The 16,253-nt window shown below is 35.1% G+C and overlaps 1 protein-coding gene across 1 annotated transcript in view; it reads right to left on the bottom strand.

Annotated features, from left to right (window-relative positions):
* LOC128648246 (hepatocyte nuclear factor 4-beta) overlaps positions 1–16,253 on the bottom strand; it is a 139,525-nt gene that overhangs the window by 39,067 nt on the left and 84,205 nt on the right. The window contains exon 3 of the mRNA XM_053700880.1: positions 12,109–12,203. Coding sequence (XP_053556855.1) covers positions 12,109–12,203 — 95 coding nt within the window. The remainder of the gene's footprint in view (positions 1–12,108; positions 12,204–16,253) is intronic.

Genomic DNA, 16,253 nt, shown 5'->3' with positions numbered 1-16,253 from the left:
AATCACCAAACAGATTGCAATATTAACCTCAACGCGTTTCCCCCGTTTACGAACGGGCTTTCTCAAGAGGACAGGTAGTTGAAACCTGTGTTAGCACTTAATAAATAGTAATGATAGACCAATCAAAGTTAAGTTGAACAAAGTATAACACCCCTTCTAAGTGATGTCAAAACTTAACCCTTTCACATCTGTTATACATGTGGAATAGCATTCTTAGATAAATTACAGAGCTATATACACATAAAATAGATAAAAATAAATGACATAAAGTTCATACATGATCGCAATTGCATTGATATTTTTTTAAAAATTTTGATTTAAACAAATTTAAAAAGACTTAATAAGTGCCTTTTAAAATTGTATCTTAAAAATGGTCCCTATGTATAAAAACACTATAATAAACATTAAAATATAATATTTTCTATATTATTTTAAAATTATGTATAAAAAAAGTGCATGATATTTCAATATGCTCCAGTGAATATATAAGTAAGTAGATCATATTTGGAGCACTGATTGATGAATTTACATATGTGCTGCCACATCAATATCAATGTTCATTCCCCTAGGTGTTAGACAGTTTATCTTGTATATCCAAAAGGTTTCTAATTTCCGCAATTTCAGCAGTCTATTTCTTTCTTTGGGAGACACCCAATCTATCACCTGTATGCGTAAACTACTAGGATCACAATTGTGTTCCTCCATAAAATGCCTCGGCACACTGTGTTTGGGATATTTTTCTTTAATATTATGGACATGTTCATATATTCTCCTTTTTATTTTTATTTTTGTGCGGCCTACATAATACAGGCCACACCCACACTCAAGAAGATAGACTACATATGTGGAATGACAGTTACTTCTAACTTTGATGTTAAACTTTTGTGTCTGATCAGAGTTCATAAATGTAGGAGAACTATTTATATGTTGACACATGACACATTTGGACCTGCCACATTTAAAGGTTCCTTTTTTACTTGTCAACCAACTAGAGTTGTTGTTACCATTTTCTGATCCTTTTTTCAGTTTACTCGGAGCCAGGATGTTTTTTAGATTTCTCCCTTTCTTGAATGTTATATCTGGGCCATTCCCTAATTGACTTCCTAGGAGGGGATCCGCTTTTAAAATAGACTTCTATTCTTGAGCAGTGCTTTCTCTTTTGCATCTGTCAATAGTTTTTTATCATAACCTTTACGAATCACTAATAAAAAATAAGAAGAAAGATAATAGAGAACAACACGATAAGGAGCAAGGAGAGACCCCTATTAGGTTCATTACAACATATAATGAGGGAGCTAAACAAATTAGGAAGATACTTAATAAACATTGGTCTATTTTAAAAGCGGATCCCCTCCTAGGAAGTCAATTAGGGAATGGCCCAGATATAACATTCAAGAAAGGGAGAAATCTAAAAAACATCCTGGCTCCGAGTAAACTGAAAAAAGGATCAGAAAATGGTAACAACAACTCTAGTTGGTTGACAAGTAAAAAAGGAACCTTTAAATGTGGCAGGTCCAAATGTGTCATGTGTCAACATATAAATAGTTCTCCTACATTTATGAACTCTGATCAGACACAAAAGTTTAACATCAAAGTTAGAAGTAACTGTCATTCCACATATGTAGTCTATCTTCTTGAGTGTGGGTGTGGCCTGTATTATGTAGGCCACACAAAAATAAAAATAAAAAGGAGAATATATGAACATGTCCATAATATTAAAGAAAAATATCCCAAACACAGTGTGCCGAGGCATTTTATGGAGGAACACAATTGTGATCCTAGTAGTTTACGCATACAGGTGATAGATTGGGTGTCTCCCAAAGAAAGAAATAGACTGCTGAAATTGCGGAAATTAGAAACCTTTTGGATATACAAGATAAACTGTCTAACACCTAGGGGAATGAACATTGATATTGATGTGGCAGCACATATGTAAATTCATCAATCAGTGCCCCAAATATGATCTACTTACTTATATATTCACTGGAGCATATTGAAATATCATGCACTTTTTTTATACATAATTTTAAAATAATATAGAAAATATTATATTTTAATGTTTATTATAGTGTTTTTATACATAGGGACCATTTTTAAGATACAATTTTAAAAGGCACTTATTAAGTCTTTTTAAATTTGTTTAAATCAAAATTTTTAAAAAAATATCAATGCAATTGCGATCATGTATGAACTTTATGTCATTTATTTTTATCTATTTTATGTGTATATAGCTCTGTAATTTATCTAAGAATGCTATTCCACATGTATAACAGATGTGAAAGGGTTAAGTTTTGACATCACTTAGAAGGGGTGTTATACTTTGTTCAACTTAACTTTGATTGGTCTATCATTACTATTTATTAAGTGCTAACACAGGTTTCAACTACCTGTCCTCTTGAGAAAGCCCGTTCGTAAACGGGGGAAACGCGTTGAGGTTAATATTGCAATCTGTTTGGTGATTTTTTGAGAGTACCTGCATTGGCGGTCGACTGAGGGGGTCCAGACTTCACTTGGAGGGCTTGTGGTCTTTGGTCCGGTCAGCATTGCCTTGCACATCTCTATAAACCAAATGCAAGTTTTATCATAAACATTGTAAGTGCAATTCTGTTTGTGTGTCATATCCGCTATTGTTAATAAACTCACTTGAATCCGGATGCGCTTTTTTGTTTCTATCTTTTATGTCAATCTTGTTGCTGGTGGAGTGCTTGAGATCTCCGCATCTGAAGAGCAGCATCGGATAGTGCCGCATATTGCGTGGCAGTGACGTCATCATTGGGCGTCTCAGAGGATCGTTGCAAGCGAGGACGCTAACACCGGAGCTCCTGTCTTGTGTTGGAGCCACAGTGGATCAGGCTATCTGACGGAAAAACTCTAGGGTACAGCATTGGAGCAAGCCTGCTATCTCCTTGGAGGACAGGCTGTGTATAACGGAGGTACTTTATCTGAACAATTGTGTTGATATTAACAGAAACAATGGGACTCTACTATATCTAAGTAGTGTGTCCAGAAATAAGGTGCGCCTAATTTATGCTATTTCAAAAAAGTGATAATATGGATAGATCCTAAGTTTTATATCTTACAAAAAATAAACAATATGAACTGTATAATTATAAATACAAATACATAACAATAGTCACCACAGTCATATGGTTAGGAAATATACATCCATAGATGCAAGTGAAAGTCCCAATATAGAGTGATGTCCAATCTGGAAATGATGTCCCAAACGATAGCTGCTCTCTCCAAAGATGTTGAAAAAGAGATGACTGCGTTCTGTATAGAAACAAAAAAAGAAGAGGCGCTCTGGTGCAGATGATCCTTGGCTACAAATGATTCTAAACTAACAGTTCAGAGTAATACTCACAAAGATGTTTGCACATGCAGTGCAATAACAGGTGAGCCGAAGCTTCAGAGCCGCTCGGCTGACTCGCTAGAGGGTGAAATCAGCTGTTCACTGGGTAATCACTTCACCAACGATGTGGGGAAAAAAGATACCTATGACATAAAATATAGATACCGCCCTTGGTGCAGATTATCCCAGGCACAGAATACACATACAACAGATGTCGAGAAGTTATACTCACAAACGGAGTTGCACAAGCAGTGCAATATCAGGCGTGCCGAATCTTAAAGAGCCGTTCGGCTGACTCCCTGAGGCCTGTACAGCTGCTCCTGGATCGTTGGAGGAGTGGTGGAAAATAAAGGTGGATATGCCGATAGAGGTTAATCCAAGCAAGGGATCAATAAGGCAAATAGAACAATTCACCAGCAAGGTAGACAAAATAAAAGGCTGAATGATGAAACGGCATGTTAGCCGAGAAACGCGTTGCTAAGTTATTTTTATATTTTTAATAAATACTTTTATTTTGTCTACCTTGCTGGTGAATTGTTCTATTTGCCTTATTGATCCCTTGCTTTGATTAACCTCTATCGGCATATCCACCTTTATTTTCCACCACTCCTCCAACGATCCAGGAGCAGCTGTACAGGCCTCAGGGAGTCAGCCGAACGGCTCTTTAAGATTCGGCACGCCTGATATTGCACTGCTTGTGCAACTCCGTTTGTGAGTATAACTTCTCGACATCTGTTGTATGTGTATTCTGTGCCTGGGATAATCTGCACCAAGGGCGGTATCTATATTTTATGTCATAGGTATCTTTTTTCCCCACATCGTTGGTGAAGTGATTACCCAGTGAACAGCTGATTTCACCCTCTAGCGAGTCAGCCGAGCGGCTCTGAAGCTTCGGCTCACCTGTTATTGCACTGCATGTGCAAACATCTTTGTGAGTATTACTCTGAACTGTTAGTTTAGAATCATTTGTAGCCAAGGATCATCTGCACCAGAGCGCCTCTTCTTTTTTTGTTTCTATACAGAACGCAGTCATCTCTTGATATTAACAGACTGCAACCACTGGCCTACATTGAGACTGTTATTTATTTATTAGTAGCCAGTATACAGGAGGTTGTAATTTTGAGGGCAGCCTATTTAGCGCGGAGTGTTTTTCTGTTTGTGTTTATGTCCCTAATTGTCCTCAGTAGAAAAGGTAGGTTTAAACATGGTGCCGGCCATGAAAGCTCAGTGCAATTTAGTAAAAAAACTATTTTCAGAGTTAAAGTACAGGAAAAGGGGGACAAAATAAATAATGAAAGTATATTGCAGTTGTTTAACAACATAATTAAACATTTTATATTACAATGTCATACTATTTAATGTCCGTTTATTATCTCATAATTAAGTTGATTTTTATTCCAATTTTTACTTAGAACAGTTCAATTTTATTTTGATTGTTTTACTGCAATTACTTTTAATTTGTTTACATGCTCTCTCAAAGCAAATCTAACTAAAAGTATTAGTACAATAGAAATAAATTAATGCTTTATCCAATAACTGTAAATTGTAAGAGTCTAAACTCTCAAGTAGATGTCTACATGTCTCATTTGTATCTGTTATGTATCATTTGTATGTCAGTTTATAATCTACTCATTTCAATAGATATTTTTAAAGACCATTTATCTCTTTCTACTTTCAGGCTTAGTAATATAAATGCTACAGAATTAGATGTTCGTTTTGCATAACAGTTTCACACTAGCATCTTCAATTTGAGAAAATGTAATAATGTTTGTATTCAACCAGTTGGGTCCTATTCATTGGGACTGTGTGTATTACATACAGTACTAGGGAAAAGCTAAGTATGCATATCAGGCAAATATGTACAATACAATCACTTTTCTAAAGAGCAAAGATAAAAATAAACTCAAAGGATTTTGCTGACCTCTAACCTTATTTAATGTAAGCATGGGATAAAGCTACATAAGTATATATCAAAGTATTCTTTACCTATAAACTCAATTAATTTGTCAATAACTTTTATCTATAAATGTTCTAACATTTTCTGAACACAGTTGCCATGTTTCAAAATAGTGTAATTAGAATTATATTTAATCTTTATTCTTTAGAAGTTTTATTGCCGAATAGTATTGAATGCTGTTTTTGAATGATCAAACTCTTTGAAGCCTAACGACTGAAAATAGATAATACAATCGTAACGTGCAAACAACAAGAAATATTTATTACACCTGTAAAATAAGGATAGGTCAATCTCTGCACTGCTGAAATTCTGAGATTGTAATGCTCTTTTTCCTAGATAAAGAACTGATTTGTAGATATCTTTCTGTAAGAAAGAGTCAAATGTAAATGCTCAAAAATGTAAAAATAAACAATAAAATGTGCCCCAAAAGTAATACAATTCTACTCTGGTAAATGTTCTCCTATTCTGGCGTGCTAATGATAGCGCAGGTTGCGATATGCAATAACGCTGGACATTGCTAACATTATCAATTTGATATTACAAGTCCATGGTAATGTGCATTTACCAGAGAAGGGTTTTCGTGGCTATCCTCACACTAGCGCAACCTATAATTTTTTATTAGAAGCTGAAAGTTATCATTTACACTTGAGTGAAAGCCAAAACTGTGCTAGAATATTATAGGTATAAATATGTATGTGCATACATACTTATGTACACATATAAACACACACACACACACATATATATATATATATGTATATGTATATATATATATATATATATATATATATATATACACACACACATATGTACACTTTGGAGCCCTTTCCAGTCAAATACCTTTAAACATGCAATATAATTTTTAATTAATTTGAGTGTTTTTTTAAGGTATTTTGGTTTAGTGCAGTTTATTTAACGCAGTGTCTGGTTAGCGCACAAGCGATAACTAATAAAAAAAAATCAGCACTCCCCATAGAAGTCTATGGAGAGAAGAAGTTAGCGTTCCTCTCGTTCCTCTGTCTTTTGTTCTTGCACTAACTTTTTACTTTCAAATTGTAATATGTGCACTAATGTGACCACAATCATTTTTTACTTTGAGCTCAAAAATGTTTTGAGTGCCAATTGTAATCTAGCTCTAAGTGAGGAATAAAATATATCTCCATATAGGGCATGTGTGATAGAGGAATATTAAAGTCAATGTTTTAAAAATGTATATTATATACATATTCAGTAAAAGCACAGCATTACAAAATATATGCACACTGCATGCAAACATTCAAAACTCTCATTTGTTTTGACAAACATTAGCAGAATTTTGCAAATATAGAGTGGGGCAGGGTTGGATTCACTTGTTGAGCATATAAAATTGGCCCCTTTTGTTGCGGCCTCATTTAAATATCCATGAGCACTGGTCTAAGCATCACTATAGCATGTTTCTGGGTCAGGCTAACTGCAGGATAGTTAAGAATGCATTCTATCCACTTTGGCCTATATCCTAACAACACCAGATCGTATTTAAGCTACAGTTTACCAACTTGATCACACTCACAGCTTTATTATTGGGCTGCATTTTACCAACTTGATCACACTCACATCTCTATTATTTGGTGACTCCACATTATATGGGACTATCACGGTTGGTGTTAATAACCAGCTGCTATATAACTGATATCTATATTATATTGGCACTATTTCTATTGGTCTTTAATTTGAACCACCAATGACATGATCTCCCACACTAGATTTAATCATAACCATAACGCCCCACCGCAATTAACCCTAACTTTGAGCTCCTCTACCGTTAGTAACCCTAACCAATCTGTCCCAGTGCTCTCCCCACTGCAGTTAAAGGGACATTCCAGCCAAAATTGAAATCCACATGGATGCATTTCAATTTTGAATAGAAGCATTTTTGTAATATACATGTATTAGCAAAAATGCTTCTAATAAAAGCTATAGCTGTTTTAAACGTGTATTTAAGTATGCAACGTGCACCAGCATTTTAAACACAGCACTTGCTCAGAGAGCCTAAGGTGTCTGTAGCATCTGGTAATGACTCTGTTTGTTAATTGCTGACATGATACAAGCCCCAATGGCGCTTTGAGTAGCTGGAAGATTTAAAATGCTGGTGCAGTGACAATATCCAGCTGTGGTTCACGTGTACATGCAGAGAAAATTGTTAACATTAAAGCAGCAATAACTTTTACTAGAAGCATTTTTGCTAATGCATGTATATTGCAAATATGTTTCTATACAAAGATGTAATTCATCTATGTGTATTTTAATTTTGACCGGAATGTCCCTAAACTATGAACTCCTCCAGCACAAATAACACTAAACATGCTTTCACAATCCTCTTTCTCCTTCTTAATCATTGCTAGCTTCTAAAAGTGCTTATTTATCTATTTAGAAAAAGTCTGTAATCCTGATTGGTTAATCAGGTTAACTATTCAGAATTGTAGCTGACCTGGCTATCAAAGTAAACACACACATTCTATATGTTTAACCAGTCAGTAATGTAGGTGGGGTGGGCTTAATATTGACCTAAGAATCTTCAGCTGAAGCTCAGAAAGGTAGATCAGGAAGGTTATATTAAGGATCTTTTCATTCTTGGGTCCCCTAATAGGCCCTAATAGGCCAAATATTCATGATATCTGTAGTAGAGCACAGGTTAAATAACCAGCTAATCAGTGACCATAAACATGCTATCATCTTATTTGTTCACTTGTGCTCTAGTTTAGATATTATGAAAATCTGGCCTAGATTGTGTAAGGCAGTGTATTTGTGGTGGAGAATAAAATTGAGGGAATTAAAATTAGCGGGCATTTCCACAGGGGATGATTAGCGCTACCAGGGTTTGGTATTGGGGAATTGCAGTAAGGATTGGGGGTGGGGGCAATGGTTATTTGCAAAGGAGTGAACTCACAAGGTAGTGAAATATTTTGCACATCTATCAGAAGCTAAGAATGCTCCAAGTGTTGCATCTAATATGCACTTTTCTTGTCTGCTCTAAAAGAGTCTCAGTGCACTAATTTGAAGGTGGAAAATAACATATCTTTTTGTTCAATAATAATTAGTTAAATTATAATTTAAAAAAAAAAATAATAATAGGTACAGCCTTAAAGGGACAGTCAAGTCCAAAATAAACTTTTATGGTTTAAATAGGGCATGCAATTTTAAACAACTTTCCAATTTACTTTAATCACCAATTTTGCTTTGTTCTCTTGGTATTCTTAGTTGAAAGCTAACCATATGCTAATTTCTTAGACCTCGAAGGCCACCTCTTATGTGAATGCTTTTTTTTCACCACTAGAGGGCGTTAGTTCATGTGTATCATATAGATATATTGAGCTCACGAACATAAAGTTACATAGGAGTCAGCACTGATTGGCTAAAATGCAAGTCTGTCAAAAGAACTGAAATAAGGGGGCAGTCTGCAGAGGCTTAGATACAAGGTAATCACAGAGGTAAAACGAATATATTAATATAACAGTGTTGTTTATGTAAAACTGGGTAATAAAGGGATTATCTAACTTTTTAAACAAAAAAAAAGTCTGGTGTTGACTGTCCCTTTAAGATGTATTCTGCTATTTTCTCTACCAAACATTATATCTGAATATATTACACTCTACAAATTTTGCTTGCTAAATTCTGTTGGCAATAGGGAGCTTAATGTTCTACATCTGTTAAATAAAACTTGTTTAAAAGTCCTAGATTCTTGAGCCGAGTTGAACTCACACAACAGACAGCAGTATGACCACAAAGGTGAACAACTGATCGTGTAGCCTTTTCATAGCCTGAAAGTTCCTTTAAAGGTTTGGTACTTGATATTTTGAACTTTTAAATGATATTAAAGTAAAAATTAAACTTTAATAAGTGAGATCACACAATTTTAAAAATCCATTTTACTTATTATAAAATGTACTTCATTCTCTATGTATCCTTTGCCAAAGAGCATACATAAATAGTACAGCAGCACGTGCGTGTCTCTAGCACTAGCAGGAAGTGTATATGAAAAGCAACCGTGTCAGAGGACTCTTTGTTATTTTAATTTGTTCACCTGTAGTTTAAATAAAAATTGAAGCGCAAAATATAATTTAACTTTATAATAGCTTTTGTATTTGTTTCTAATCGCTTGGGGTTACTACTTAAGGGAAGGAGGGTCTGTGCTTACACAAGTGCCGATAATATAAGCAAGGCAAACTCTACTCATTTTGTAAATACGTATATAATATTCTACTTAGGAAATCTGTTTTACTTATATAAATATCTTATTATACAAACAGCATCCAATAAAGGAAATACACACTCCCGTCCCTCTGAATCCCAGGGGTGATATATTGTAACTTATACAGCAGCACAAACTATTCAAAGTATCATTATTTAATTTAGTTACAAAAGTGTAGTGTTTTAACTATATGGTAGTGCAGCAAGAAACCTTATCTCTTTGCTGTCTTTTAATATAACAAATAAAGTTGTTTAATTAATCAGAAATCACTTTATTTTTATATTGTGCTTAAAAGCATATTTTTTGGAGTACCCCTGCACACTTGTAGGAGGACTTTATTTGTTTATTAGGGGGCTTAGATTAGGTGTAATTAGATTAAACTTCTTGTAATATTTTTTTTATTTTTTGTAATTTAGTGTTTGTTTGTTTTTGTAATATAGTTTAGATTATTTAATTGTATTTTAGTTTAGATCATTGTAGGTAATTTATTTAATTAATTTATTGATAGTGTAGTGTTAGGTGTATTTGTAACTTAGGTTAGAATTTATTTTACAGGTAATTTTGTAATTATTTTAACTAGGTAGCTACTAAATAGTTATTAACTATTTAATAGCTATTGTACCTAGTTAAAGTTGCCTGTAAAATAAAAATAAACCATAAAATAGCTAAAATGTAATTATTAATTATATTGTAGCTATCTTAGATTTTATTTTTTAGGTAAGTATTTAGTTTTAAATAGGATTAATTTATTTAATATTTATTTAGACTAATTTAAATAATATTTAAGTCAGGGGGGGGTGTTAGGGTTAGGGTTAGAATTAGGTTTTGGGGTTAATTCATTTAATATAGTGGCGGAGGTGTAGGGGGGTAGATTAGGGGTTAATCAATGTACTGTAGGTGGGGACGGTATAGGGGGGGCAGGGTAGGGGTTAATAAATGTAATGTAGGTGGCGGCGGGGTCCGGGAGCATCGGTTTAGGAGTTAAACAATTAATTTATTTGCGGCAGGGTCCGGGATCGGCAGGATAGGGGTTAATAACTTTATGTAGGTGGCGGCGGTATAGGGGGTGGCAGATTAGGGGTTAATAGGTATACTGTAGGTGGCGGCGGGGTCCGGGAGCGGCGGTTTAGGGGTTCAGATATTTATTATAGTGGCGGCGGGGTCCGGGAGCGGCGGATTAGGGGTTAATAAGTATAAAGTAGGTGGCGGCGGAGTAGGGGGGGCAGATTAGGGGTGTTTAGACCCGGGGTACATGTTAGGGTGTTAGGTGCAGACACTTCCCATAGAAATCAATTGGATATTGGGCAGCAGCGAACATGAGCTCTCGCTGCTGTCAGACTCCCATTGATTCCTATGGCATCCGCTGCCTCCAGGGCGGCGGATTGAAAACCAGGTACGCTGGCCCAGAATAGTACCAAAAGTAGTCAGATTGTGCCTAACTTGCGTTCGGAACATCTGTAGTGACGTAACCATCGATCTGTGTCGGACTGAGTCCGGCGGATCGTATGTTAAGTCACTATATTCTACTTTTGCCGGGCTGTAGGGCTTGATAACTACAGCGAATCAGCCTCGCCACAAATACGCTGTGGAATTCCAGCGTATTTGCGGTTGACGGCTTGATAACTAGAGGCCAATGTCTTGAAAGAAGGCTGACATCAGCAATTATCAGCAATGATGTCACCAGGATCACAGTGAGCTTGCCCAGGGGCTGTGCTTGCCCACTATTTCCTACATAGGTAGCACTCTGTGAAAAAGACTTGTATAATGAGTCCAAAAGAGGGTTTGGAACATTGTTCAAAAAGCAGACAAAATTAATAATTGAAGGTATTTGATAAATGTGTGTACTTCATTGAAACTGTAAAATGGAGTAAAGTATAATTTTTGTCTTCTCCTTTTAAAACAGTGGAGCTTCAGCGTTTAAGGACGCTGCTACTTAACCTCTCCGCCACCATAAGTGTGGCAGATTTCAATCATTCAGATCAGAATCGTCGCGCAGATGATAAATAGTGCCAATGTGTTACATTGCATTTCAGTCATAGCAATGTGGCATATGTTGAAGATATATAAATAAATAAATAATAATAATAATAATATTAGTACTGCATCCTTTAAGCAAATGGTAACTATCTTCTTATTTGTGAAAACTCTTCTTTTGTACAAACCATTAGTATAGAGACTTGAATGATAAATGGAAGGTGATAGATGGTGTGAGAATCTAGGCCTGTGCATTTATGTCTTTTGGAAGCAAATTAATGCTGAAAATGATGGCTGCCAGTGGCATTCGGCTACTTTCTGATCAAGATTTATTCTTGTGAAAGTGTAACACAGTAAGATCTGGATTTGCACAGCTCTTAGTGTGTTGCACTTTCACAAGAATAAATGTGTATCCGAAAAACAGCCCAATTCCACTGGTGGCCACCATTATCATCATTAGTTTGCTTCCGAAAGACAAAAATGCACATATTTTGATTAGCTATAATGACAATTGGAAGTTGTCTCTTCAGTATGTTAAATTGTAAATAAATTTAGTAGAAAAACACAAGGAGAGGTAGACAAATTTGCTTTACCAACCTTCTTTTTTCATTCCTGCACGAAAACATTTCCTCAGGCGACAATATCGACACTGGTTTCTTTTGTCTTTGTCTACTATGCATTGTCTGCTGAATCTATTAGGAGAAAACATAATGCAACAATAAATTAGTACCATTTAGTTTATTTACTAACAATCTTCTGCTCCATGTACATACTGTCCCACACTGGACTTAATGCATTATTGTCTGGGACCGTATGTACCCTCAAGAGTGACCGTGAATTTGCCTATAATATGTTACTATTTATTTGTGTTCACACACAACACTTTTATACATTTAGTGTTACTTTGTCTGCTTTGCTTTGTGAGTGCACAATGTTTTTTTTTATTCTGCCTATTTGAGCCCACATTATTATTAACAAAGTGTTCAATTGTTTTGCTTTCTGTTGCTTCTTGGCATTCATGATTATTTTTTCTGACTATTACCAACCAGGTTTTGCCTAATGATTCAGTTAAAACATCTGTGGCCATTAACCTAACCTCTCACATGGTTATAATAGCACAACCTACCTGATATATACCATAGGGACTGCCACCTTCAGTATAACATGATTTTTGATGTGATTAGATAATTTACTAAAACTTTAGCCTTCAATTTTCTCATTAATAAGAGAATGTTGTGTAACATTTCAAATGTGTATATCGATAATATGTAATATTCTAATCTACAAAGTATTCAAGAGTTATCTTAAATAAAACTTAAGAAAGGGGTTTGACTTTAAAGTCTCATTGACTGTATAAAAAGGTGACAAGATTATCAAGAACAACTATCCCCTCCCTCTTATTCTGAAATTTCTTGTCTATCTATGGTCTAACAAGATCTTTACTAATCTGGGCTAATGACAGACTTACAACTTTTTTTTCATCAGAGAAGGGGATGAGTAAAACATTTTTTTTGGAGGATCTTGCTTTGTTGTTCGATCTTTGTAAACCTGAACAACATTTCAGTATTTTGGTGACTTTCGGGATCATTATCTAGTGGCCTATCCAAAATGTATTCTGATGAAGTTTCAAAGTTTTGTAGAATATCAAATCATGTTCACCAAGAATTCTCTCACCTATTGGCTCTGGGATATTTGGACTTGTATATATATACACCAAGAGGCTGCGTCTAGCACACAAAATCACACAACAAAAAATGTTAAAATGTTGCATGCACAAAAATAGGCATAAATATTGCTGATGAATATCCCGGGGATGCAGAGGAGACATCTGGTTCTCTACTCATCCAGGAAGAAAAAGACCCTAAAAATAATTTTATTTTAATTATCTAATTTTATTGGTTTACTAATTAGTGCAAATATGATTATTTTTAATACAAGGCTTTTTTTTATTTTGCTATCCCCAAATGATCTGTCTATTCATATGATTCTATTCAGATTGAATTCATTAACAAAAATATGGTATTGTGCTTGTATGATGAAAGTTAACTAAATTTGAATTAAAAAGTAAAGCTGTGGAATACATACACAATATTTCTGAGATTATGATAGATGTTTGCTTCCAAGTAGGGGAACACACACACACAAAAATTATGCATTAAGGGATTTTTTTTGCACTCTTTACGGTGACCTGCATTATAGCATCTTGTGGGCGTTTTAAAGATATTCATGGATGGAAGTTGCAAACAACCAATATTAGAACAGTTCTTTATATATACAGTATGTGTGTGTGTATGTGTATGCAATTGTATGTATGTGTACACACATACAAATCTACACACATACACCTTTTTTTTTTTTAAAAATGTTTTTATTGAAGTTCAGTTCACGGCATACAAGCAATGCATTTCAATACAATCTATACAAATAATAATTGTTTCCAAATAAACATCAGAAATTAGTTAGGCAAGTATTATATATAAAAATTGTAGAGCATTGATTAGGACTAGTAGAATAAATCATATTTTCCAGTTAAACTGTAAGTCTTCTAAATAACAAATGAGGCCGCTTTTGGACCTCACAATATTAGAATAGGAACCAAGCTACCATGAACAATAGGGGGCCACTCTTGGGTCCCAACTAGTGAACCTCAGTTTTCTTGTTTTTTAAGATATATGAAACACTTTGGGCTCAATTGAGGAGGGGTCAAGAATGTAAAGTTGTAGTACTATAAAACCCTGCAACATGTAGTAAAACTAGGAATGAGATTTAATAGAAATGAAACATATAGGGCCACTCATGGACCCTTAGGACTATAATTGCGAACAAACTGTGAAATGTAATAGAATATATATTATAAAAAATAAGGAAGATATAGGAAACATGTGACAATCAATATATAGCTGAAACTTCCTAAATGATAATGCACATGTGAGCCTATTTTTGTAATTATTTGATTGACTGCAGTTATATTACAAGGGAAACTGCGCTTTATGTAACTGGGTAAGATTGAGGAAATACCCGGGTACTTAAATATCAATTGATGGGGGGATTCTTCCGGACAGCATGATAATGAATACTCTGTGTATAAATAAGGTCTTTAGGGATTTATATGAAAGTGTAATTTATTATCTATAAATTTAGATTGGAGGCTCCTTTAAATTTGGTTAATTCCTCGTATTTATTGTGTAACAATTAAAAACTAATTAGGTGGGTGCCATTTACATTCATGAACTGCAGAGGAATTACAGAATGTGAGTTGCGTCTAACAGTTATAGTCATCCCAATATACTTAAAGGGACACTGAACCCAAAAATTTTCTTTTGTTATTCCGATAGAGCATGCCATTTTAAGCAACTTTCTAATTTACTCCTATTAGCAATTTTTCTTCATTCTCTTTCTATCTTTATTTTAAAAAGAAGGCATCTAAGTTTTTTTTTGGGTTCAGAACTCTGGATAGCACATTTTTATTGGTGGATGAATTTATCCACCAATCAGCAAGGACAACTCAGGTTTTTCACCAAAAATGGGCCGGCATCTAAACTTACATTCTTGCATTTCAAATAAAGATGCAAAGAGAATGAAGAAAATTTAATAAATTAGAAAGTTACCTAAAATTTCATGCTCTATCTGAATCAGAAAAGAAAAAAAAGTGGGTTCAGTGTCCCTTTAATAGTAATATTTGTGCTGTCACCTGTAGTACAATGGAGCTATAATAACCAGTATGAGATAGTTGCAGCTTTCATTAATCTGTATACTGTACATTTTTCGCCCCTTAGTAATGTGTCAAAGTTTGTCTCTAATTGTAGGGATGCTTGTGGATATGCACACTCAGGAGAGCTAAAAACAATAATAAGAGGGAATATAGCAGCCTTTTGTTGACATAAGGGCACTTCTGTATACTATTTAGAAACATAACATTAATAAGGCTGAGCGTTGCAGAATGAACAGGAACGGTACTAGAGAAATATTTATACTAGCAGCCATTATAAAGGTTACATATATGAAAAGAACAAGTTAGTAATTATCTACTAATACTGAGATGGGTCAATCTAACAAGGTATAGAACAGTGAACAACATCATTCTAGAATAATACCCGTGATTTTATCAGAAACAGTCACACAAACTGTTATGAGAAAACAAGAGTTCAGACTTAATGTAGTCCTCATATATGCTGTAAATAGCGTGTTTCTTGGAAAAGAAAAAAGTTAGGCAAGGCAGGATTATAAGCAGTTTGGTAGCGTAACATGCTCATTAATCTAAGAAATAACCCAATACCAACTTTGGTGTAGTGCATAGTCTGTGGCTGTTCCAATCTCCACGAGAATACTGAAAATTGATTCTTTGTTGCCTCCGCCATTTTCTCTATGTTTGTTGCACCCAAACAGCAGGCAGTGTTCCAGAGGGTTCTCCTCTGTCCCCTTGAGTCTGATGGTATTTTCAGATTTCATAGGGACTGCCACCATAGCCTTCTTAGGTTGAGTTAAAAGCCGATTTGTATTCACTGGTCTCCCGTGGGTTTCAGCATGTGGTTGCCCAAAATCCTTGCTTGTCTTACATGGTATGAGTTCACTGCATGGTGCAGCCACCATCTGATGTCGGGGCCCTTCAACACCAGCATTTACAAGCCGCACCCCGGCTCCCTCATCTGCTGTAGATGCTGTAGGATAGTATGCAGCTGAGGACGGACCAAACGCAACTTGCAAGCTTTCTGTGATTTTTTTCTTGGTACCGGTAGAGCAGG

Source organism: Bombina bombina, chromosome 1 (assembly GCF_027579735.1).
Source record: "Bombina bombina isolate aBomBom1 chromosome 1, aBomBom1.pri, whole genome shotgun sequence".
NCBI lineage: Eukaryota > Metazoa > Chordata > Amphibia > Anura > Bombinatoridae > Bombina > Bombina bombina.
Note: the sequence above shows the minus strand (reverse complement) of the source record. Positions and strands in the feature narration are given on the sequence as shown.